The sequence below is a fragment of the Ranitomeya imitator genome, chromosome 1 (genome assembly GCF_032444005.1).
Source record: "Ranitomeya imitator isolate aRanImi1 chromosome 1, aRanImi1.pri, whole genome shotgun sequence".
Taxonomy (NCBI): domain Eukaryota; kingdom Metazoa; phylum Chordata; class Amphibia; order Anura; family Dendrobatidae; genus Ranitomeya; species Ranitomeya imitator.
This window is the reverse complement of record NC_091282.1, coordinates 285901822-285928489: the sequence shown is the minus strand read 5'-3', so window position 1 is coordinate 285928489 and position 26668 is coordinate 285901822. Positions and strand designations below refer to the sequence as shown.

Here is a 26668-nt window from a genome sequence, read left to right as displayed (position 1 = left end):
GCTCAGAATTTCCAGGGGAGTCAGGCACAAAACTCCTAGAAAGAGCATCCGCCTTCACATTCTTTGAACCTGGCAGGTATGAAACCACAAAATTGAAACGGGAGAAAAACAGTGACCAACGAGCCTGTCTAGGATTCAGACGCTTGGCAGACTCAAGGTAAATCAGATTTTTGTGATCAGTCAAGACCACCACACGATGTCTAGCACCCTCAAGCCAATGACGCCACTCCTCAAATGCCCACTTCATGGCCAAAAGCTCCCGATTACAAACATCATAATTCCGTTCAGCGGGCGAAAATTTTCTAGAAAAGAACGCACATGGCTTCATCACTGAGCCATCGGAGCTTCTCTGTGACAAAACCGCCCCCGCTCCGATCTCGGAAGCATCAACCTCAACCTGAAAAGGAAGCGACGTATCTGGCTGACGCAACACAGGAGCAGAAGAAAACCGGCGCTTAAGTTCCTGAAAGGCCTCCACAGCCGCAGGAGACTAATCAGTAACATCAGCACCCTTTTTAGTCAAATCCGTCAAAGGCTTAACAACACTAGAAAAATTAGTTATGAAGCGACGATAAAAATTAGCAAAGCCTAAGAACTTCTGTAGACTCTTAAGAGATGTAGGCTGCGTCCAGTCACAAATAGCCTGAACCTTGACGGGATCCATCTCAATAGTAGAAGGGGAAAAAATATACCCCAAAAAAGAAATCTTCTGGACTCCAAAGAGACATTTAGAACCTTTTACAAACAAAGAATTGGCCCGCAGGACCTGAAACACCTTCCTGACCTGCTGAACATGAGACTCCCAGTCATCAGAAAAAAACAAAACATCATCCAAATACACGATAATAAATTTATCCAGATATTCACAGAAAATATCGTGCATAAAAGACTGGAAGACAGAAGGAGCATTAGAAAGTCCAAAAGGCATCACCAAATACTCGAAATGGCCCTCAGGCGTATTAAATGCGGTTTTCCACTCATCACCCTGCCTTATCCGCACAAGATTATACGCACCCCGAAGATCAATCTTAGTGAACCATTTAGCCCCCTTAATGCGAGCGAACAAATCAGTCAACAATGGCAAAGGATACTGATATTTCACTGTAATCTTATTCAAAAGACGATAATCTATGCAAGGCCTCAAGGAACCATCTTTTTTGGCCACAAAAAAAAAACCTGCTCCCAAAGGGGACGAAGAAGGACAGATATGTCCCTTTTCCAAGGACTCCTTAACATAATTCCGCATAGCAGTATGCTCTGGCACTGACAGATTGAACAAACGACCTTTAGGGAATTTACGGCCAGGAATCAAATCTATAGCACAATCGCAATCCCTGTGAGGAGGAAGCGAACTGAGCTTAGGCTCCTCAAAAACCTCCCGATAATCAGACAGAAATACCGGAACCTCAGAAGGAGTAGATGAAGCGATAGAAATAGGAGATGCATCATCATGAACCCCCTGACATCCCCAGCTTAACACAGACATTGTTTTCCAGTCCAGGACTGGGTTATGAGTTTGTAACCATGGCAGACCAAGCACTAAGATATCATGTAAATTATACAGTACCAGGAAGCGAATCACCTCCTGATGAACGGGAGTCATACGCATGGTCACTTGTGTCCAGTACTGAGGTTTATTCATAGCCAAAGGTGTAGAGTCAATTCCTTTCAAAGGAATAGGAACTTCCAGAGGTTCCAGACTAAACCCACAGCGATTGGCAAATAACCAATCCATAAGACTCAGGGCAGCGCCTGAATCCACATAGGCATCGACGGAAATGGATGATAATGAACAAATCAGCGTCACAGACAGAATGAACTTAGACTGTAAAGTACCAATGGCAACAGACTTATCAACCTTTTTTGTGCGTTTAGAGCATGCTGATATAACATGAGCTGAATCACCACAATAAAAACACAATCCATTTTTCCACCTATAATTTTGCCGTTCACTTCTGGACTGAATTCTATCACATTGCATTATCTCAGGTGCCTGTTCAGGAGACACCGCCAAATGGTGCACAGGTTTGCGCTCCCGTAAACGCCGATCAATCTGAATAGCCATAGTCATGGACTCATTCAGACCTGTAGGCGCCGGGAACCCCACCATAACATCTTTAATGGCCTCAGAAAGGCCATCTCTGAATTTTGCAGCCAGAGCGCACTCATTCCACTGAGTAAGCACCGACCATTTCCGAAATTTCTGACATATTTCTGCTTCATCTTGCCCCTGAGAGAGAGCCAATAAAGCTTTTTCAGCCTGAATCTCTAGGTTAGGTTCCTCATAGAGCAAACCCAATGCCAGAAAAAACGCATCCACATTGAGCAACGCAGGATCCCCTGGTGCCAATGCAAATGCCCAATTCTGAGGGTCACCCCGCAGGAAAGATATAACAATCTTGACCTGCTGAGCAGGGTCTCCAGAGGAGCGAGATTTCAAGGAAAGAAACAACTTGCAATTGTTCCTAAAATTCAGAAAACTAGATCTATCTCCAGAAAAAAACTCTGGGATAGGAATTCTAGGTTCAGACATAGGCGTATGTACAACAAAATCTTGTATATTTTGAACCTTAGCAGCAAGATTATTCAGGCTGGAAGCCAAACTCTGGACGTCCATGATAAACAGCTGAGGTCAGAGCCATTCAAGGATTAAGAGGAAAAAAAAAAAAACTTCCTCAGACTACTTTTCCTCCTACTTCAGCCAAAACGATGACCAATTTTTTTTTTAGGCCAGCTATACTGTCATGATCCCAATGGCAGGGAATCACAAAAGGACAAGCACAAAAACAAAACAAGCTCTAGGGTGATGGAACCTGAGCTGACCGCGATCCTGAACCTAAACACACAACTAGCAGTAGCCGGGGAACGTGCCTACGATGATTCCTAGACGTCTCGCGCCAGCCGAAGGATTAACTTCCCCTATCAGAAGAAACACAGACCTCACTTGCCTCCAGAGAAACACCCCACAGAAATAGCAGCCCCCCACATGTAATAACGGTGAAATGAGAGGAAAGCACATACGTAGTTATGAAAATAGAATCAGCAAAAATGAGGCCCGCTAAAGCTAGATAGCAGAGGATACAAAAGTGAACTGCGCGGTCAGCGAAAAACCCTTCAAAAAACCATCCTGAAATTACTTGAACTCATGTGCCAACTCATGGAACATGAGGAGTAATTTCAGCCCACTAGAGCAACCAGCAGCAAGGAATCACATATCTGCAAGCTGGACTAAGACAAAAATTAAGCAAAACGTGGAACAGAAAAATCAAAACTTAGCTTGTCCTGAAGATAACAGACGCAGGGAGCAGAGGTAAAAAGACACGCTGATTACATTGATAGCCGGCGAGGAAATGACAAAAAAGCCAGGTTAAATAGGAAACTCCCATAACCTGATGGAACAGGTGGACACCAGAGACCGCAGAGAACACAAGTCACCCAGTACCATCAGTAACCACCAGAGGGAAAAAACAGAACTCACAACAGACTATACTGTCTGATTTATGACCTATTGTAGAATGTACAATAGTTATCACTCAAGTAATGTATCTGGGGACTGTATATGAGATGGCAGCCCTATAGGGGGGCTGTACTGTATATGTGTTTGGGGGGGCGCCGTTTTGAAGTTCGCCTCAGGCAGCAGTGTGGCTAGGTTCACGTGTGTGTGTGTGTGTGTGTGTATTGCCTCCGTCAGATCCTCCTTCATGGATGCCCTGAAATCTGATCTAATTATTTTGAGAGCAGAGAACAACTTCTCTAGACTAACTTGGGTTGGTGGCAAAGCAGTAACCACTCGGGCAACATCTCTGACAATGTCAGGATACAGAGGAATCGCTTGTTGCACTGTTATTTTTGATGAACGGTCAAACTTCTCAATTTCTTTTAGTGCACATGAAAAATTCTGCTGAAATGTACTGGCTGTGTTCTTTGATGGGGATGACTATGCGGGAACGCTTTGCACGGTCCTTGTGATCCAAATATTTTTCGAAATTAAATTCCTCATCAGTTGATGTGGGTGAAGATGTGGCAGGACGACCAAATTCTTCTTGTTCCTCCTGACTGTTCTGCAACCCTTTCATCCTTACTGCTATTTCAAACAGAGCTTCTTTTCCTTTAGTTAGCTGTTGATCATCTAGAAGAATCCGATGCATTGGGTCTACATAAACAGCTCCAAAAGAATGTTATTTTGTAATAGTAGCTCCTCTCTCCGTTTCATTGATCTAGCAATGCCACTTGCAATTAACCCTCTTCTTTGGGACAGGCGAAACATCAGGTTCTTCCACTCCTTTAAGAAAATACCTGGAGTTAAGTCCTCTGCTTGTAATTTTTTAGTCACTGTAAATGGGTGCTCTAGCAATTTTTCCAGCTCAGTCACCTGATTCCACTGACTTTCATTTAGCGTCAGTTGAGGGTTCGCCATGTCTACAAGAAAGGTTTTCAGTTCAACCAAGAACTGAATCCTCAAGTAAGTACTGCCCCATCGTGTGGCTTGATCAATAATTGCCCCTTTTCCAGCACGTCTCTTCAAAATTGAGTCAACTTTAGGGGTTTTGACAACAGTAGCCAATTTTCTCACCTTGCCAATCAGTGCAGCAGCATGTCCTTCTTGCAGACTGTCTCTTATAGCCAGCTGTAGCGTATGCACAACACAGCGCATGTGATGAATGAAAGAACGTATTGACACAGTTTCAACAAGATCATGTAAACTATCATGTTGCTGTTCATCTGAAGCAACTTCAGTTTGCTCCTCAGTTACAATACTGTGTTCCTCTATTTCAAACATTTCTGTGTCTGTGGACCCAGAATGTTCTTCTAGCTGCTGGTCACCATCATTACTCTCATTCATTAGCTTAATAGTACTTATCATATTTGAAGCATTGTCAGTTACGACAGAAAGAACTTGCTCTTTTTTAAGTTCAGTCTTGCAGAACCTTTTCCACCAAGACCTGGAGAAACTCACTGGTGTGATGAGCTTTGGTGTCTTTTACTGCCAATGTCTTGGTAACTATTTCATTTTTGTCACAAACAAATCGGACATTGATGGCAAAATAGTTCACTCTCTGACGTGTGCAGGCATCCATTTTAAGAAACAGAAAGCGTCCTTTGAGAGCTTTTTAAGGCTAGGTTCACATTGCGTTAGTGCAATCCGTTTAGCGCATACGCTAACGGAATGCGCTAACGCAATTTCCAAAAAGGGATTGCCTTTAGCGATCTGCGCTAGCGAAGAATTGACCCTGAACGCTGCAAGCAGCGTTCGAAGTCCGTCCGAAAATAACGGGACATCGCTGACGCATGCCAAAAAAGCATACGATAGCGATGCGTTCGTACATTGTGATCAATGGGTGCGCTAACGGATCCATTACATAGCATTAATTGCGCCATGTAACGGATTGCGTTAACGGACACCCACTAACGCAATGTGAACCCAGCCTAAGTTATTCCTTTTGTTTAAAAGCTTCTTCGATCACTAATTTTCTAATACTCTCTCTCTCTCCAGAGAAACACCAAGCTTGCGGGCCATTTCCCCATTCAGACACATAAAAGCTGGTCGTGAAAATAATGAAATAGGCACACTATCCTTTACAACAAGCTCTGTTTTTTAAATGTATCTACGGTCATTGTCACAGTAACTTTGTCACTGACAAAATATCTTGGAAATGATGGCTGCAAAGTTCTCTGCTCCTTTGTTTGGCTGGAAGAGCTGGGCACTGGTTCATTGGTTTGGATGCAGTTTTTCTCATCCACTGCTTTCAGTACTTCTGGATGAAAGCGCTGTAAATGTCTCTTTAGATTAGAAGCTCTGGTAGGCACATTTTTATCTTTGCCTGAATATGCACTGATCTTGGCTTCAAGGCATTTGTTTTCGTCTGGATCATTTGTCATACACTGACAGACATAACGTTTTCTATCTTGAGTGATGGTGAAATGTTCAAATACAGCTGATTTAATGTGACGCTTCTTTGACATTCTCAGGTTTTTAATTCTGCATTCACAATCCAAATGACAATTGTTTTTCCTAAGAATTGTACAAAATTATTGCCAAGTCGTACAACTGATATAGTGGTCATTAATACTGTTATTCCTCATGTACTCACAGTTAACTGATGCAAAGTTTGTTGAAAGGATAATACTTCTTACAGTCTTCCTCTTCTGAGTAGCAGCTGTGAGATGCTTGGAAGACGCACACCAAACATCTAGTCTAGAGGAGGAGCTTTACTACTAAGAATTTGCAACACATTTTCAGTTTCATACATTGTAAGTAGGGGGGTTGGGGCAGCATGAGGTTAACCAAGTATAAGATTAGATAAGGGCAGTGGAGAACAGTGACACACAAGAAGTAAGGGTACCGTCACACTATAACATTTTGATCGCTACGACGGTACGATTCGTGACGTTCCAGCGATATCGTTACGATATCGCTGTGTCTGACACGCAGCAGCGATCAGGGATCCTGCTGAGAATCGTACGTCGTAGCAGATCGTTTAGAACTTTCTTTCATCGCTGGATCTCCCGCTGTCATCGCTAGATCGGTGTGTGTGACACCGATCTAGCGATCTAGCGATGCGATCCAGCGATGCGTTCGCTTGTAACCAGGGTAAACATCGGGTAACTAAGCGCAGGACCGCGCTTAGTTACCCGATGTTTACCCTGGTTACAAGCGTTAAACTAAAAAAAAACAAACAGCACATACTTACATTCTGGTGTCCGTCAGGTCCCTTGCAGTCTGCTTCCAGCACTGTGACTGCCGGCCGTAAAGTGAAAGCAGAGCACAGCGGCTGTGCTTTCACTTTCACTTTACGGCCGGCAGTCAGTGAGTGCGGGAACCAGACTGCAAGGGACCTGACGGACACCAGAATGTAAGTATGTGCTGTTTGTTTTTTTTTTAGTTTAACGCTTGTAACCAGGGTAAACATCGGGTAACTAAGCGCGGTCCTGCGCTTAGTTACCCGATGTTTACCCTGGTTACCCAGGGACCTCGGCATCTTGGTCGCTGGAGAGCGGTCTGTGTGACAGCTCCCCAGCGACCACACTACGATTTACCTACGATCACGGCCAGGTCATATCGCTGGTCGTGATCGTAGGTAAATCGTATAGTGTGACGGTACCCTAAGGCTACTTTCACACTAGCGTTAACTGCAATCCGTCACAATGCGTCGTTTTGCAGAAAAAAAGCATCCTGCAAAAGTGCTTGCAGGATGCGTTTTTTCCCCATAGACTTGTATTGACGACGCATTTGTGTGACGGATGCGTCATGCTTTGGCGGACCGTCGGGAGCAAAAAACGCTACATGTAACGTTTTTTGCTCCTGACGGACCGCTTTTTCCGACCGCACATGCGCGGCCGGAACTCCGCCCCCACCTCCCCGCACCTTACAATGGGGCAGCGGATGCGCCGGAGAAATGCATCCGCTGCCTCCATTGTGCAGTGCGTTAAACGCTAGCGTCGGAATCTCTCCCCGACGCATTGTGACGGGGAGATTCCGACGCTAGTGTGAAAGTAGCCTAAGAAATGTCTCTATCTCCAGCAGAACTGCTTATCACTGTTGTTCATATATTTGAGTAACATTTATAAAATTCATATGAAAGTTCAATTATGAAATATTAATACATTTTTTTGTAAAGCTGGAGTCGGAGTCGGTACATTTCTACCGACTCCAACCAAAACTAACTCCGACTCCACGACTCCGACTCCACAGCCCTGCTTCAAACTGACAGATCTCTGATCTAATACTACATTGCAGAGCATTAGAGCAGCATCTGACATGCAGGGAGGTGTGTCAGCTCATGCTCAGACCACGAGCCGAGAGGCAACTGTCCCTGTATGACCCCACGGTCATCTTTGGGCCCGAGGTCACCATGGAGACCATCAACAACATGATCACATCACGTTGTGCCGATTGGAGCTGCCTCCCTCTGCAATGCCCCGCTAGGTCGGTGTCACTATTGACAGCAGCATCACAGGGGTTAAACATCTGAAATCGGTACTAGCAAATAGAGCTGACACCTGTACTCGATCGCAGAGGCGCTCGGAGTGAGCCTGCGCGATCACGGCGCCACATGTACACAGCGATTTGGAAGTGCATGTTGGGAAGAGGTTAAATTGATCTTTTGTTCATGGGAAAACCATGTTAAAACATTCTATGAAGAGGAGGGAGAAGCTAGAAGCAGACAGACTTTTTGCTGCAAACTCTCCTGAAATTAGTAAGGCTACATTCCCACGTTGAGCTTTTGGAGAGTTTTTGATGTTGCAGATTTTCTCCACCCATCAAGTAAAATCAGTTGCTTGCATTTTTTTTTGCAAATATGCAACGTAAAAAAAACTCATAGTAGGAACTAGAGTTGAGCAAATATGTTCGGTTGCCGAATCTGAATTTGCTATATTAGTGCCATATTGGTACCCTATCCGTGCCGAATTTATGTTTAATGATCGGCTCCGAACATATTTGTTCATTTCTACTCCCATTGACTTCAATGATGTTCGTCGAATATTGCAAAAGCAATATTCGTTGCCGACCATAATCAGAACCGAATTTTGAAAAATTATTTCAACTCTTTCAAGACAAGAGTCTTATAAGCACCAATTGACATCTATCTCAGTAATGGAAATTCACTGAAGACAGATTGTACCCATGAATTGTGAATTGTGAGAATGAATGGTCAGCTGAGGACAAAGAAGAGGATTTCTCTCACAAGTTATATTATAAAGATTCATTTTCTTACGTATAATACAGATTTCTTTACAACAACAAAAAATTAAAGCCGTTAAAAGCTTGACGTATGCTCTAATCGTGGGAATTGCAGTGGGACAGATAGTCAACTACAACAGACTGGTTTTATTTATATTATTTACTGGTGATGGTGAAGAAACAACTCATGTGCATGTCGTGGGAGTACACATTGCAGGGTATACAGATTGAATGAGCATGAAGTTTAATAATGAAATATTATAGAACTTCCTAATATACAGTACTTTGTTTCATTTCACCAATACCACGCTTGAGTGCTCCAACATGCAGTGTTCAATTCACCAACAACAAGCAGAGATTTTGAACTGAAGCACAAGATGCATGTCAAGCTGCATGTCTGTCATGATCCCAATGGCAGGGGATCACAAAAGGACAAGCACACAAAAAACAGAACAAGCTCTAGGGTGATGGAAACTGAGCTGACCGCGATCCTGAACCTAATTCACAACACTAGCAGTAGCCGGGGAACGTGCCTACGATGATTCTAGACGTCTCGCGCCAGCCGAAGGACTAGCTTCCCCTATTAGAAGAAACAAAGACCTCTCTTGCCTCCAGAGAAACCCCCCACAGAAATAGCAGCCCCCCACATGTAATGACGGTGAAATGAGAGGAAAGCACATATGTAGTAATGAAAACAGATTCAGCAAAATGAGGCCCGCTAAAACTAGATAGCAGAGGATACAAAAGTGAACTGCGCGGTCAGCGAAAAACCCTACAAAAAACCATCCTGAAATGACCTGAACTCATGTGCCAACTCATGGAACATGAGGAGTAATATCAGCCCACTAGAGCAACCAGCAACAAGGAATCACATAACTGCAAGCTGGACTAAAACAAAAATAAAGCAAAACATGGAACAGGAAAATCAAAAACTTAGCTTGTCCTGAAGATAACAGAAGCGGGAAGCAGAGGTAACAAGACACACTGATTACATTGATCACCGGCGAGGAAATGACAAGAAAGCCAGGTTAAATAGGAAACTCCCATATCCTGATAGAACAGGTGGACACCAGAGACCGCAGAGAACACAAGTCACCCAGTACCATCTGTAACCACCAGAGGGAGCCCTAAAACAGAATCCACAACACGTCTTTCACCTAAGAAAATTAATAATTGCCTGCATTTAACCCCTTAATGACCGCCAATACGCCTTTTAACGGACCTGAGATATAAGAGACTTATATCCCCATACAGGTGACAATGCAGCAGCTGTCGACTGGACACTATAGCTGACAACTTGCTGCATCAGCCATGATCCGTTTTTGCACCATCCAAATCTATTTAACCCCTTAGATGCTGCTGTCAGTAGTGACTACATCATTGTAAATGGTTAATAGAGTGTGGGGGCTTCCTCTTTATCCAAATTGGTGCCATTAGATCATGATTGTGTGGTCCTGATGTTTGCCATGGCAATTCATGACCAAATAGCGGCTTTAGAGTCTGACGGCTGTAGTAATCTGCTCAGAAGTTAGTGACATTTAGGTGGTAAAAATACACATTTTTATTTCTGTCATACCACTTTGTATTAATTCCTGAAAATCACCCGAAGGGTTAACAAACTACCTGACTGCAGTTTTCAATATGTCATGGGGTGCTGTTTATAAAATGGTATCACTTGTGGGGGTTTCCCTATATATAGGACCCCAAATTCACTTCAAACATGGATAGGACCCTAAAAAAAATACATTTTGTAAATTTCCTTGAAAAAAATTTTAATTGCTGCTACATTTTTAAACCTCCTAAAATGCTAAAAAATAAAATAACATTTTACAAATGGTGCTGATGTAAAGCAAACGTGTGGGAAATGTTATTTGTTAATGTTTTGCTGTGGTATGACTATCGGGATTAAAGGGATAATCATTCAAAGTTTGAAAATTGCTAATTTTTTTAATTTTTTTTTAAATTTCTGATATTTTTTATAAATAAACACAAAACCCATCAACCTAAATTTACCATTATCATAAAGTATAATGTGCCACAAAAAACAATCTCAAAATCACTGGGCTTTGTTGAAGCGTTCCAGAGTTATTACCACATAAAGGAACACTGGTCAGATTTCAAAAATTTGGCTCCGTCACTAAGGGGTTAAGTCTCAACACAATTAAATGCTAAATACATATATTGTCTGTACAGTGCTACCGTATTTGCCAGCACTATACAATACATTGCCATTTTATCATTACAAAAAAGACACTACCTATTGGACTTAACTGCACTAACAATGCCATAAAAATCTGCTTTCAACACAATTACAAAGATTTCGACACAGCAGGATCACCGGCAAACAAAAGTCAGACCCAATTATTCCACGCCTTGTAGCGCACACGGTATTACTAGCAGTAACACAGGAGAGGACATTTTTCCAAGGATCTAATTACCTACGACAGATTCCTTACATCAACAGCTGCCTTAGGGCCCCTTTCCACTTGTGAGAAAAACGGACGAGTGCAATCCGATAAAAAATCGGATTGCACTCGGACCAATGTTTTTCAATAGGTGACATTCCATTTGCGATTTTTTTTCCCAGCCGAAATCGGACTGAGAAAAATCTGTGTCGGCTGAGAAAAAAAATCGCAGCATGCTGCGTATTGCTGAGATTCTCGGACGAGACTCGCCAATGCAAGTCAATGGGTGCGAGAAAAAAAACGCATGGAATACGGACCATCCGTATTCCATCCGATTTTTACGGATACCTTACCATTCTGTGGCACAGAACACTGTAAATAGTCCTGTAAATGACTGTATAAAAATAGTTGCAGAGAAAAAAAACGGATTGCATACGGATGTAAAAACGGATGATGCGATTAAAAAAATCGCATTACACTCGCATGACACTCGCATGACAATCGCACACGTTACATCCGTTTTTTCGGTCCGTAAATCGGACCGTTTTTTTCTCACACAAGTGGAAAGGGGCCCTTAGAATGGAGAGCTGAGGATCTCACATGGTTTTTTAGCTGACAGCAGAGGTGGCGTGTCTTGGCTATGTGAAGTCAGAATCCGCTGCTCTGGAAGAATGGTGTAAGACTTTCCCAGCAGATTGTGGGCTCACACACTCCGCACTCCTCGCTGGATGTCCTCAAGCCTCAGTTCAACAGCCCTGCTGCATTCACCATGACCTAGAGCGGGCCTCTGAACAAGGGAGTCTGCCAAGATTTCCCAAGAGGTTTGTCAATTCACAGTTTTAGGTTTCCAGAAGACTGCATTTCACAGAGGCCAGACATCAGGCTCCTTACCTTGCCTGCCAATTACATAAATCACAGATCCCACTCTACAGTATGTATAGACATGAATGCATATATACTGTGCGTGCTCAGCGGTAGGGAAACCCAGCACGTGACAATGTCTTCTACACATGAACCAAATTCACTTTTTTACTGTACTTTTGTGACGGAGGACTAGAAATCAATGGAAATATATCTTTGCTTTGGGCTTTTATCTAGTTTCTACCTTTCGGGGGCACACAAGATTTGGTATTACTGCTCACACATGGCTTTATTACCCAAGATAGAATATATAAACTCATGAAAAAGGTCTTGTAACCCAATTCTCTTTCTCGTGCTGCAAAAATCTTATAATGGTTCAAAAGAATCCCATCTGATCCCCCAGGCCCACGCCACCACAATCTAGTAATACAATCATGCACTTGATGTACTATACGGTTATATATACATCGGCAAAAATAACATTTATTGCTATAACTTACATACACAATTTCTACTGAACTCGTCCGATGATTTCACAGTCTAGTATGGCAGATAAAAAGAGGACCAGTTGTCTCATTCAGTGTCTCTGTCTGGAGGTGTGTAGACCTCCAGTATGGGTTGTGCTTGCTAAAGGACTCAAGAGCTGATAAGGCCTCGTTCACACTTTTGTCTTTTTGTTTCTGTCAAAATCCGTCGTTTTGTGAAAAAAAAATGGATCCAGCGAATTTGCCCGCTGGAACAGTCTTTTTTTCATAGACTTGTATTAGCGACGAATTGTCTCACGTTTCGTCCGTTGTGCGCTGGATCTGTTGGAATTTGTGTATCCGTCTGGAGAAAACGCCCAAAGAGACTTTTTTGTCTGCGACGGAAAATCAGACAGCGACGGATCCATCAGCGTCCGTCGTTGGCTATAATGGATGCCTATGTGCGCAGGATCCGTCGCTGTCCGTCAACAGATGGAATCCAGCAAGATGCCCGAAACAAATTTATTTTCCTTTCATTTAACCTATTTTTCCATTCAGGTAGAAAACTGGAGCGTGAAGACCAGAAGAGGACGTCATCGTAAGAAAATGGGAGGCCCCGGACCGCGACACCCATCGGACCAGAACCAGACCGGGACCGCCCCTGGGTGAGTATAATCTAACGTCTTTTTCTCATCTTTCAGGATACATCGGGGGCTTATCTACAGCATTACAGAATGCTGTAGATAAGCCCCTGATGCTGGTGGGCTTAGCTCATCTTCGACTTTGGGGGCGACAGGTTCCCTTTAACTGAAAACTGCAAACACAGATTAAACAACAGATTTCTTCGGCCCAGGTATCATTTTATTCAGTGTAACTGTGAAAACCTGACAGTATCTGTAGTTTACTTTGCAAAATCCTAATGGCTGGTTTCCTATAAGCTTGCTAAGGCTACGTTCACATCGCGTTAGTGCCATCCGTTTAACAGATCCGTTAAATGGATGCGCTAACGTGGATGCCCGAAATCGCTTTTTCTGCTACAATCGCACTAACGCATGTGCTAACGCATGGTACCATTGTGCTGGCATGCGTTAGCAATAGAAGTACCCGAAAACGCGGTAAACCGCGTTCGGGGGGTGTCACAAAGTAACGCATCATCACTAATGCATGCTGATTTTGACATTCGTTAGGATGCATTACGATAATGTAAGTCTATGGGCGCATTAACGGATTCGTTACATTGCATTAGTGCCGCTAAGTAACAGATCCGTTAAACGGATCGCCCTAACGCAATGTAAACCTAGCCTAAAAATGATCGTTCTCCACAGCACATCGTCCTTTATAAACAGGGCATTTGCTGTCGAGAATAATCTATTGCCAATTGTTCTCTGGGCACATGGGAAGTCCAGTCAATCTTTCTAAATTGGCAATTAAACGAAACATGTAGCCGATTATCTGTTGTTTTCGGCCTCAGGACATGCAGTGTAACAGTCCCTTAGGCATGGTTATGGCAAAATCTCAACAGCATTCGTTGTATGGACACGAAACTGAACTACTTCATATATCAATGCACTGTGTTAAATATTTGAATACATAGACAAACCAATAAATAAGTCATCAATAGACATTAATGAAGAGAACACGACAACGGGTTTAAAAGTAGGTCATTCAGGTGCATTTTAAAAATAGTGATCAACTGATCATTGCAGGATCAGTTTCTCTACACCCCGTCACACGGCTGTAAATATAAGGGAAAAGATAGCACAGTAGCCATTCAAATGTAATGTATGAAAAGGTCAGGCTCGCTATAGAGGGAGCCGCTGATACATAGCTGCTGTCCATTCTGACTGGCCAATGATTGAGCAGGAGTCTCTGAAAATCTCACAGATGCCCATGGCGCAGACTTGGGTTGTTAGTACACGTGTAGAATTTGTTTTACAGATATATATATATATATATATATATATATATATATATATATATATATATATATATATATATATATATATATATATAGAATAATTTCTTACTGCACACTGACTGCTAAGAATTAATGGGTCAACTTCATTACCAATCAGAAAAAGAACGATATTGCTTTATAGCATGGAGATGCAAGGAGGGTATTGATCAATACAGCTGCCTCTAGATATAAATCAAAGTAAGATTCTTAGGGAAAAAAAAAGAGCGATGAAAGGGTAAAATGAAAACAAAGAGAACGGTGAATGTTCACGGTGTGTTACTGGAAACAATAGCAGCCTGCGCATCTCCAGTGCATGTCCGCCGGCTGCCAGGGGCTGCGCCTGAGGCCAAAGCTCTGTCTAGTGACCTCACTTGCCAGACAGCATTTCACAGAGAAAGGTTTGCTCTTTGTTTCTGGGCAGAGTCGCCCCTACACCTGCTCACTGTACATTACACATAAGATGCACTGACAATTTCTCAGGGAGGTTTCATTCAGCACAGTTGCAGCTTTGATAACATTTTGTATCGGTTTTCAAGAGAAATCTGGAATAGACCAAAAAATTAAAATTATATAATTATCCGTTACAATTTTAGGCATCTCAGATTCGTAGCCTAGATTAGGCTTTAAAAACAGATGCAAAATACTGATCAAATCTGCACTGTCTGAATGAGGTCTAACTGCAACATATGCCAAGCTGAAGGAGAAATAATCAGATCCGTGATGCACATAGCACTGTTTCAAAAATGTTCAATTATACCCAGGTCATTTTATAGGCGAAAGTTATAGGCTAGCATTTCATTTAAAGTGGATCTGTCAGCAGTTTTTTGCTATGTAATCTGAGAGCAGCCTGATGTAAAGACAAACTGTTATTCTAGGGATGTGTCACTTACTAGGCTGTATGTTGCCGTTTCAATAAAATCAGTGTTTCATCAGCAAGAAAATAATCACTATAGGACTAGAAGTTGTGTTTCCTGGTCCATCCACGACCCGGCAATGATTAGCAATTTATTTCACAGTACAGTGTACACAGAAATCTGCTAATCAGTGGTGAACCTCAAACGTAGGTCTCGTACCCATCACCGTGAAAAAAGTGATTGTTTCTATTACACTTTTCTTCGGATTGCTCCACTCCTGGCTTTAGCTTACAAATACGGATGTAAAATACTGACCAAATACTGAACGTGTGAATGCGGTCTTATAGAGCGTGGAATTAGATGCTCACAGATTTCTGGCAGCAGATCTCCCATGATGAACTTCACCAAACCCAACTTTTATTTTTCTCAACGTCTCCTATAAAAGTAAGGCGTCAGTCCACTCCCCAAAATTTGTTACTTTGGCTGACAACAATCAAATGTGTATGGGCAACTTGGAGGATGTCCACTACTTTAACATGTATGAACGGAGGGGGCACAGCTCCCCATGCCTTTATTATGGAGCACGGGATAGTGGCCTATTGATTTGAATAGTGTCTGACACCGGGAACAGCTGATCAGTGGGGATGCCAGGTGTCGCACCCCCACCCGTCAGACATTGAGGACCTACCCTAATGATAAGTCATCAATGTTAAAGTTATGGACAACCTCTTTCTTAATTGAAAGTTAGACACTGAATTACTTTTTACTTTGTCTACAGTAAGCTAGATTCCATTTAGTGATGCTTTTACCTAAAATCGCCAACACTTTTTTTTAATCTGCATTAGCTCTTGTAAATGATGCACACAGAGATCGTGAAATACACAAGGCAACCTGAATAGCTCTACCTACAAAACACACCTCATAAAGCGCGAGTCCCCCGAGCTCCACTCAGAGGTACTGCTATAGCCTGTCAAAGTGTTAACCCGAACTAACCAACGTTTTCCAGGCAAATTTAACCATGAACCAATTATATTAATGGAAGAAGAACATAAATGACTGTCAAATAACACAGTTAATATGATCTACGGACACCAAATTATTTCTGACAGAAACTTCTGAAAAAAGTATTTTTGAAACAGAAATTGCCCATACATTTACCAAAAGATCTATAGGCACATATGAATTACCCTTGGAGCCTTGGGGAAAGCAGAGCAGACATGACTACACTGAGCTGGAAACAGAATTCTTTCCTGATATGCGGAAAACACTGGATGTTCACAGAACAATCACTTTTGGGGCCCATTTTGCCGGTGACCTACACAAGAGTTCCCTTCCTGCTCTCACTGTCTGGCTGCGCTTCCTTGATTGTACAGCTGGAACAGATATCCATTATCATGGTAAGAGAGGAAGTGAGGCAAATTAATAAAAACCACCCAGCTCCATTTGTGTGGTATGCAAAGGTCACGTGCACACATTGTGGAAAGTGGTGCGGATTTTTCCAGACTGATTTTGGTCAATCCGCAGGTAAAACGCACTGCGAATCACATGCAGAATTACCGCGGATTTACCGCAATTTTTGTGCAGATTAACATAGTAACATAGTTAGTAAGGCCGAAAAAAGACATTTGTCCATCCAGTTCAGCCTATATTTCATCATAATAAATCCCCAGATCTACGTCCTTCTCCAGAACCTAATAATTGTATGATACAATATTGTTCTGCTCCAGGAAGACATCCAGGCCTCCCTTGAACCCCTCGACTGAGTTCGCCATCACCACCTCCTCAGGCAAGGAATTCCAGATTCTCACCGCCCTAACAGTAAAGAATCCTCTTCTATGTTGGTGGAAAAACCTTCTATCCTCCAGACGCAAAGAATGCCCCCTTGTGCCCGTCACCTTCCTTGGTATAAACAGATCATTAGCGAGATATTTGTATTGTCCCCTTATATACTTATACATGGTTATTAGATCGCCCCTCAGTCGTCTTTTTTCTAGACTAAATAATCCTAATTTCGCTAATCTGTCTGGGTATTGTAGTTCTCCCATCCCCTTTATTAATTTTGTTGCCCTCCTTTGTACTCTCTCTAGTTCCATTATATCCTTCCTGAGCATCGGTGCCCAAAACTGGACACAGTACTCCATGTGCGGTCTAACTAGGGATTTGTACAGAGGCAGTATAATGCTCTCATCATGTGTATCCAGACCTCTCTTAATGCACCCCATGATCCTGTTTGCCTTGGCAGCTGCTGCCTGGCACTGGCTGTTCCAGGTAAGTTTATCATTAACTAGGATCCCCAAGTCCTTCTCCCTGTCAGATTTACCCAGTGGTTTCCCGTTCAGTGTGTAATGGTGATATTGATTCCTTCTTCCCATGTGTATAACCTTACATTTATCATTGTTAAACCTCATCTGCCACCTTTCAGCCCAAGTTTCCAACTTATCCAGATCCATCTGTAGCAGAATACTATCTTCTCTTGTATTAACTGCTTTACATAGTTTTGTATCATCTGCAAATATCGACATTTTACTGTGTAAACCTTCTACCAGATCATTAATGAATATGTTGAAGAGAACAGGTCCCAATACCGACCCCTGCGGTACCCCACTGGTCACAGCGACCCAGTTAGAGACTATACCATTTATAACCACCCTCTGCTTTCAATCACTAAGCCAGTTACTAACCCATTTACACACATTTTCCCCCAGACCAAGCATTCTCATTTTGTGTACCAACCTCTTGTGCGGCACGGTATCAAACGCTTTGGAAAAATCGAGATATACCACGTCCAATGACTCACCGTGGTCCAGCCTATAGCTTACCTCTTCATAAAAACTGATTAGATTGGTTTGACAGGAGCGATTTCTCATAAACTCATGCTGATATGGAGTTAAACAGTTATTCTCATTGAGATAATCCAGAATAACATCCCTCAGAAACCCTTCAAATATTTTACCAACAATAGAGGTTAGACTTACTGGCCTATAATTTCCAGGTTCACTTTTAGAGCCCTTTTTGAATATTGGCACCACATTTGCTATGCGCCAGTCCTGCGGAACAGACCCCGTCGCTATAGAGTCCTTAAAAATAAGAAATAATGGTTTATCTATTACATTACTTAGTTCTCTTAGTCCTCGTGGGTGTATGCCATCCGGACCCGGAGATTTATCTATTTTAATCTTATTTAGCCGGTTTCGCACCTCTTCTTGGGTTAGATTGGTGACCCTTAATATAGGGTTTTCATTGTTTCTTGGGATTTCACCTAGCATTTCATTTTCCACCGTGAATACCGTGGAGAAGAAGGTGTTTAATATGTTAGCTTTTTCCTCGTCATCTACAACCATTCTTTCCTCACTTTTTTAAGGAGCCTACATTTTCAGTTTTTATTCTTTTACTATTGATATAGTTGAAGAACAGTTTGGGATTAGTTTTACTCTCCTTAGCAATGTGCTTCTCTGTTTCCTTTTTGGCAGCTTTAATTAGTTTTTTAGATAAAGTATTTTTCTCCCTATAGTTTTTTAGAGCTTCAATGGTGCCATCCTGCTTTAGTAGTGCAAATGCTTTCTTTTTACTGTTAATTGCCTGTCTTACTTCTTTGTTTAGCCACATTGGGTTTTTCCTATTTCTAGTCCTTTTATTCCCACAAGGTATAAACTGCTTACAGTGCCAATTTAGGATGTTCTTAAACAGGAAGGATATAATGGAACTAGAGAGAGTACAAAGGAGGGCAACAAAATTAATAAAGGGGATGGGAGAACTACAATACCCAGATAGATTAGCGAAATTAGGATTATTTAGTCTAGAAAAAAGACGACTGAGGGGCGATCTAATAACCATGTATAAGTATATAAGGGGACAATACAAATATCTCGCTGAGGATCTGTTTATACCAAGGAAGGTGACGGGCACAAGGGGGCATTCTTTGCGTCTGGAGGATAGAAGGTTTTTCCACCAACATAGAAGAGGATTCTTTACTGTTAGGGCAGTGAGAATCTGGAATTGCTTGCCTGAGGAGGTGGTGATGGCGAACTCAGTCGAGGGGTTCAAGAGAGGCCTGGATGTCTTCCTGGAGCAGAACAATATTGTATCATACAATTAGGTTCTGTAGAAGCACTCGGCATATGGGAGCTAGTCTGGCAGTGATAATATCCTGCTGATAAAACATTCATTTTATTGAAACAGCACAAAGCCTAATAAGTAACACATCACTGAAATCTGTTTTAGCTCCTACCTTATGGTGCTCTTATATTACACAGAATAAAAAAACTCCTGAAAGATCCCTTTAATGCAAAACGCATGACATATCAATTTAATAAACACCATTAAAGTCTATGGGTGATGAATGTGGAGCGCACTACAGGGCCGTTTGGTACACGGTATCGGGTCCGACACGGCAGTTCTTAAAGGGGAAAGTCACGACAGCGGTGACCCGGTCCGTGGCCCTGGGCGTCCATGTGAAATGATGAAATAAAGGGGGAAAATAATGTTTATAATGGATTTGGGAAACTGTGACGCCACGTGTGGTATTCGGCAATGAGATGGTGGCCGATGCTGCAGTCAGATCCTCTGGGGCGATGGTGCAGCTCTCCATGGGTAGAGCTAGCCCTAAGACAGTTGTAGAGGTCAAGAGTTAAGATGGCGGTTGTGGTTATGCCGGGCAGGTGACACAGCAGTGGTCAGTGGTCCAACAAACTCCCAGGTAAATTGGGGTGCACCTTTCCAGGACTCCTTTCTTATGCCTTTCTCTGGCTGTCTCACTACACTGGCTTCCACTTCTCCTGCCCAGCGTCTCACCCACAGTGTCCCAAGCCAGCATCCATGAACCTGGTCGGGCAACGTCCTCTGAGTCCCCAGGATTCTATCCAGCTACCTTTTTGGCAAGTTATGGGTGGATGCGGCTGTGACTCCTACAGACGCTACAGCCTCCGGTTTCTTAGCTGAACTTGAAGCTTTTCACTAAGTTGGGGCTGGTGCCATGACTGTGACCAGGTTCCTCCACCTGGAGATGGTCAGCCTGGATAAGAGTCCCACGGGTGGCTTCTGCACTTCCCATGCCCCTAGTACTCCTTCTGTCTTCCCAGGAGCTTCTTTCTGTATCTCCCTTACATTTCTCTCTTCAGGCTGTCAAGAGCTGCAGACCCTCACGTCTGCTCAGCTCCACTTGTCCTCACAGACTCCTCTCTGCAATCCTCTTCCTTCGGTCTCTCCAGACCAACTCTCTAGCACACTGTCCTCCCCCTTCTAAACTCCTCCCCTATTTCCTACCTACTCCACCCACTCCCACCACCAATTCCTATCCAGTCTGGGATGAGGCCTTCCTCCTTAAGGGTACACCCAGGTGCCCCGTCTGAACTGGTGTGCGTTGGATCTGAGTCCTGAGTAGTGCCCCCTCCTTACCTGAGAATGGGATACCACACCTCTGGATGAGGTGCAGTACCTCTGTTGTGACTGGACCACAGGGGCGCCACAAATGCAGAAAAAAACAAGCCCCACAAAATAATAAGAACATGGCCCACTGCAGAGCGATATTCTGCAATGTATAGGACAGTATGTTGCTCTAGTACATTTATCTATATCAGATTATTATAATGTTTCTCTGAGACTTTCGTAAAAAAAAAAAACTACAAAAAAAAAACATGTTAACAAGGTTTTAATGTTGTTCTGGCTATATATCAACTATTCTTTACAAAGATCAGGGCAGCAAAAAAAGGAAGGAATGCAAGACATAGCTATATGCTCTTGTGACTCAGAACATACTTCATCAGCCCACATAATTATGTATGAGAAGGAAAACATTAACATCATCATGTAGAAATTCTCTCTGAATGTGCAGTGTAATTACATGAAATGTTTCTTTGCACTTGTGTCACTTTTTTGCAATGATTTTAAAAACTGAAAAATTGGAATAAATAAAAAGTGACAAAGTCACTGTAAATAGCCCCTCCTGATTACGGCCCTATATGATTATTTCTTATTATTCAGATCATTTTAACGCAAACAATAAAAAGGAAGACCTCATTAAGAGGTAATGATGTGTGTGCTGTTGTGAGTTTAGAAAGATCCATAAATGTGTTTTTGTACAATGGCTGACAAATATTGAGAAGTATCAAGAAGCCGCCATACTCTTAAAATTAATCAGAAAGGAATGCAAAGAAAAAATAGGGCTAATTCCCATGAAGAGTGTTTGGTTCTGCATTTCTGCACCTATTCAGTAAATTCGGTAACTTGTGTTCTTTATGTGTTTTTCCAGCTGTGATTTTTGTCCCTTGTTGGTATGTCAGGTTATAAATTAAGATGCTTTGTTCTTGATACATCTTGAAATTTGGTATAAAAACACTGAGTGAGTTTGCACTGCATGAGATTTCTATAAATCCCAATCAATTTCCTGGAAATGTAATACGCTGCCTTTGTGGGTTTTTGACATACGTTTGTTGCACACAAAGAAATCATGTTGGGAACTTGGCCAAAGATGCTGTGTACATGGATAGGTCCACCCATAGACTGGGCGATACTGTGCCGTCAACACGCGACATCATCGGGATATCAAGACTGGCATTCTTTACACAGGTCATGAACAAAAAGCATGCTGGAGTAAAGGTACCGTCACACTAGACGATATCGCTAGCGATCCGTGACGTTGCAGCGTCCAGGCTAGCAATATCGTTGTGTTTGACACGTAGCAGCGATCAGGCCCCTGCTGTGATATCGCTGGTCGGGGAAGAAAGGCCAGAACTTTATTTCGTCGCTGGCTCTACCGCTGACATCGCTGAATCGGCGTCTGTGACGCCGATTCAGCGATGTCTTCGCTGGTAACCAGGGTAAACATGGGGTTACTAAGCGCAGGGCCGCGCTTAGTAACCCGATGTTTACCCTGGTTACCATCGTTAAAGTAAAAAAACAACCACTACATACTTACCTACCGCTGTCTGTCCTCGGCGCTCTGCTTCTCTGCTCTGGCTGTGAGCGCCGGGCAGCCGGAAAGCAGAGCGGTGACGTCACCGCTCTGCTTTCCGGCCGCTGTGCTCACAGTCAGTGCAGGAAAGCACAGCGCCGAGGACAGACAGCGGTAGGTAAGTATGTAGTGGTTGTTTTTTTACTTTGACGATGGTAACCAGGGTAAACATCGGGTTACTAAGCGCGGCCCTGCGCTTAGTAACCCGATGTTTACCCTGGTTACCGGCATCGTTGGTCGCTGGAGAGCGGTCTGTGTGACAGCTCTCCGGCGACCAAACAGCTCGGATCGTTGTCGGTATCGCTGCAGCGTCGCTTAGTGTGACGGTACCTTAAGAAGTTCCAAATTCAGAATTCAGGTTAGTACAGTCATGTTGACTTTTGAAAAAGTTTTAGGCATAGCGCCAAAGTGTGACTTTTTCATGTCAGGAAACTGGTGTAGAAGAAATTAAACATTCTCCTTTTAACTTGTTTTATATTTTACCTTTCCAAGTGAGTGCCTGTCTTTAAAAAAAAAATCTATAATGTTGCAGTTTTTACTCTGGGCATAAGTTTTATAACAGGCTGACATTTCGCTTTTCAGCAGCCATTTCCTTATCACAGGCAACAGATCTATACTACAGGATCCCCCATTCCCAATACATAATGATCACAGGTCACCTTCTCCCCTCTCTACAGTCACCTCTGACCACAGCCTGAGCCCACAACACTATGTGGAAGTAAAGGAGTCAGAAATCAAAGTACAGACTTTTGGTTTCGATGGTATATGTGGCTGCTGTAAAGCATATCTCTGAATGCTGTTAACAGAGCAGGGCTGTCACCATAATAACATAAGAAATAGAAAACAGATTAGAAAAATAGAAATATGCCTTCATTTGGTTTGAATCAGTAGATGAAAATTGTAGGTGATACAGTACTTGATGTCACACTTCTTAAGCATAGTATTAGAAGTGTATCCCCTTTTTAGCTGCTATAGATTATTCTGTTGTCAGTAAGTTCCGATTTAGATCTGGCCTGAGCTGAATCCAGAGCTGGATCCTGAGCATGCCAGCTCTCCGCTGCGGGCTGGGGATCCCCTCGTGGATTGGGTGAGCAGCTGTGAATTTGATGCAGTCGCAGATTATTGTTGCAGTAGAAGGGACAGCCATCTGTGCCCTCTTTACAGCGAGCCGCTGTTCCTTTCCTCGAGACCCTACAACCCCGTACTAACCCCCTCTATCACAGGACTGACACAAATAATTCACCATCTTGACAGCACTGGGCCACAATGTGTTGATTTCAATTTTGCAGGATCTACTCTTTAGCTGCAGAAGGTACGGCTTGTAATGAAGGTGGCAAAACAAACCAGTTACAGTTTCTATGGAAAACCCATCATCTTTCATCAATAATGTAGACTCCATCTGTTTGTGATCAGACAATGATATAACACTCAGAGAAGAGATGAAACCAGAAACACAAGAAACCCACTAGCAGTAAACAGCATTCTTTCCCTCTGACAAGCCTTATCCAGTACGTCAAGTATGCAATGAGCACATGGGGAGAACAGACACGTTTACACACAAGCGAGCGCAAATAATGGCATCACGTCTACAAAGACAAAGGAAAGGATATGGCATCACGTGGATGAGCTGCTAATATCATTCAGGAGGCATCACAGATGAAACACAAGCGGTCCCAATGAACAGGACATCCCTTTTATTCAGCTCCTGCCCTGATTGAGTGGGGAGGGGGAAGAGCAGCTGTATAACAGATTTAAAGGGAATGTGTCACATCCAGAAACATTACTTCTCTGCAGCAGATAATATGGAGGTAAATCGGGTTTAAGTCCTGCTTGGCTGATTACAGGGAGAACTGAAGTTGTGTTCTCCCTGCAGCCACACGGTTCCAGTCAGGAATGGTGCAGGGAGCTGTAGCAGTCACCGATCACTACACAGTGAAAACACTGCAATTACTCCGCGACACTCTGCAGTGTGTGCACGTGCTCTGTGGCGTGCGTGTTCTGCAACGTGCGTGCGCTGCAGCGTGTGCGCGTGCTCTACACCATGTGTACGCATGATCTGCAGCGTGTGTGTGGAGCAGGATGTAAAAGTATCCGTAATAATCACAAGTACAGTCCCTGTGCAGCTCCATCACTGCCCACAGCGAGCAGACGCAGGGAGAATAAAACTTACTTTTCTCCCTAAAGCCGCCGTTCCAGTAACCTGGACAAATAAGAGATAAATAGCTCTTCTGGATGTGACAGTTTGCCTTTAGTTACACTCAGTGGAATACCTATTGTATGTTCGGAGTTTCTTTGTGGGGGGGTTTTCTTGCACAAACACCTCAACAATTGATATATTGTTTCTTTTTTTTTATGCTGAAATAAACCAGCACCATGTGCATTATAGGTTTACTTTCCCATTAATACCAGTAGGAAGCCTATTGAGAGGGTCATCCAATAGTTCCATCACGCTACATAAGGCCTAGGCAGGGAGGTTCTCCTTACAACCACATTGGTCATTCAAGAAACACGGGGTAAATAATTGCAGACATTACGTGCACCACAAAAGGCCTGTCAGAAGAAATCAGTAAGCAAGTAAGTATTGCGGTAGCCCACTGTATGAGAAAGTGCAGTTTGTTGAAAAGAAAATTAAAAAGATATACTGATGTACAGTGGCATGTAAAAGTTTGGACACCCATGGTCAAAATTACTGTTACTGTGAAGAGTTAAGCAAGTTGAAGATGAATTGATCTGTAAAAGGCCTAAAGTTAGGGATATTCAAATATAAAATATTTCTTAAACAATTAGGGGTGTCTATGAGTGCCACATCACTGGAAACAGATGGGATTCCCCACAAATAATTACACATTGGTCATGGTTATATCTCAGTCCAATGAAAATATACATTCCAAGCACAAATCATCAACTGTCCAAAAGAAAAAAATACATTCCTCCAAAACTATAATTGGACAATATCAAAAGGCCAACATTAATATGATACAAAGGAATATGGACTGAGTACAGACATTGGAGGCAAGAGGTCAGTATGTATTAAGAAACAATTTTCTATGTGAGCAATGCTGTAGGTCAAAGAAAAGATACTAAATAATTACATAAATCAAGACCTGTCACAAAAAGACTTCATATGAAGCCAACTTCAACACCAATGTGGCATAAGTGGAGCAGATGGAAGTATGAAGCAGATGAATACATAGTGTGCCCACATAACACCTGCAACGTTTCGCGTTGGCTTCTTCTGGAGTTTGAAGGTTTGAAACCTTGGTGAAAAGCTATCAGAGCACACAAATTTCCAAGGGTGCCCAAACTTTTGAAAATCAGTCCATTTTCCTTTTCGGAATTTTTAAAATGTTTTTGGTTTAATAGAAATGAAATGTGTAATCTTTAACTTTAGTCCTTTTAGAGATCATTTCATCTTCAACTTGCTTAACTGTTCACAAAAACAGGAATTTTGACGAGGGGTCAAACTTTTACTTGCCACTGTGTATCAGCCCAATGGAGGCTAAAAGGACATTTTCCTGATGTCTGGAGCCCTATGAATAAGCAGGGCACATAGAGCCTAAGGGCTTGTTCACACACTGAGTTATTCTCAAATTTTCAGGAGGTAAAAAATTCTGCATATAACAGTACCAACAAAGCGAATACAGTGTATTTTTTGAAATCTCACGCAGCTACATTATTCCTTGTAGAGTTGAAGCATAAATGTCTTTTTCCAGACTTGCAGCAAGTCTGTTCTTTACTGCCAATCCCCTGGTTTAAATTAAAGTCTAGGCAGAAATACGCTACATAACTTATGTGCAATTTTAAATTGTTTTTAGGTGCGTTTTTGAAATATTTTTACTAGCATTTTTTCCCTATTTATTTGAATGGGATAAGAACGCTACACAAACACTGAAAAAAATGGACATGCGGCAGATTTGAAAAAAAAAAAAAAAAAATACATCAATGATTAAAATCCGCAAGGAGAAAATATGCAGCATGAGATTTCAGAAATCTCATACTTAGCTGGTACTGTAAACTGCGGAATTTTTAACCTTGAAAAACGAAAGGGAAAAAAATTGCAAAGTGTGAACAAGCCCCAAGTAATTGAAAACCTGGTGTAATGCAGACATACATTTACTGTAAAACAGTTTATGAAAAAAAAAAAATGGAAAATGACAAATTGCACTGGAAAAAAACCTTTGAATATAATCTTTGAAGCAGTGCATAAATATATCACTCCCAAACCAGACATGAGACTCTAATAGAAATACCTGATTAAATATCTTCAGAGGGAATTTCTTCTTATCTCGGTCTTTTCCTCTCTCCATCTCCCTCTCGGAGTTACCCGCATCGTAGTTGTGCCCATTCTCACTTGGCTCGGCACAAATATATTTCCCTGACTCTCTGGATTTCTTAGCTGGATGACTTTCCCATTTCTCTTTTCTTTCGGGTGGTTTCAAGGACAGGTCTTTCTGCAATGGTAAGAAAACAATATCTGTGAGCAAACGAAATAAAT

At 42.4% G+C, this 26668-nt stretch overlaps 1 protein-coding gene across 17 annotated transcripts in view; it reads right to left on the bottom strand.

Moving 5' to 3' along the window:
- The window catches only part of FBRSL1 (fibrosin like 1), an 842282-nt gene that overhangs the window by 465718 nt on the left and 349896 nt on the right, over positions 1–26668 (bottom strand). For all 17 annotated transcript variants that reach the window (XM_069756082.1, XM_069756090.1, XM_069756083.1 and 14 more), the window contains one exon: positions 26424–26624. In XM_069756082.1, the coding sequence (XP_069612183.1) occupies positions 26424–26624 (201 nt within the window). The remainder of the gene's footprint in view (positions 1–26423; positions 26625–26668) is intronic.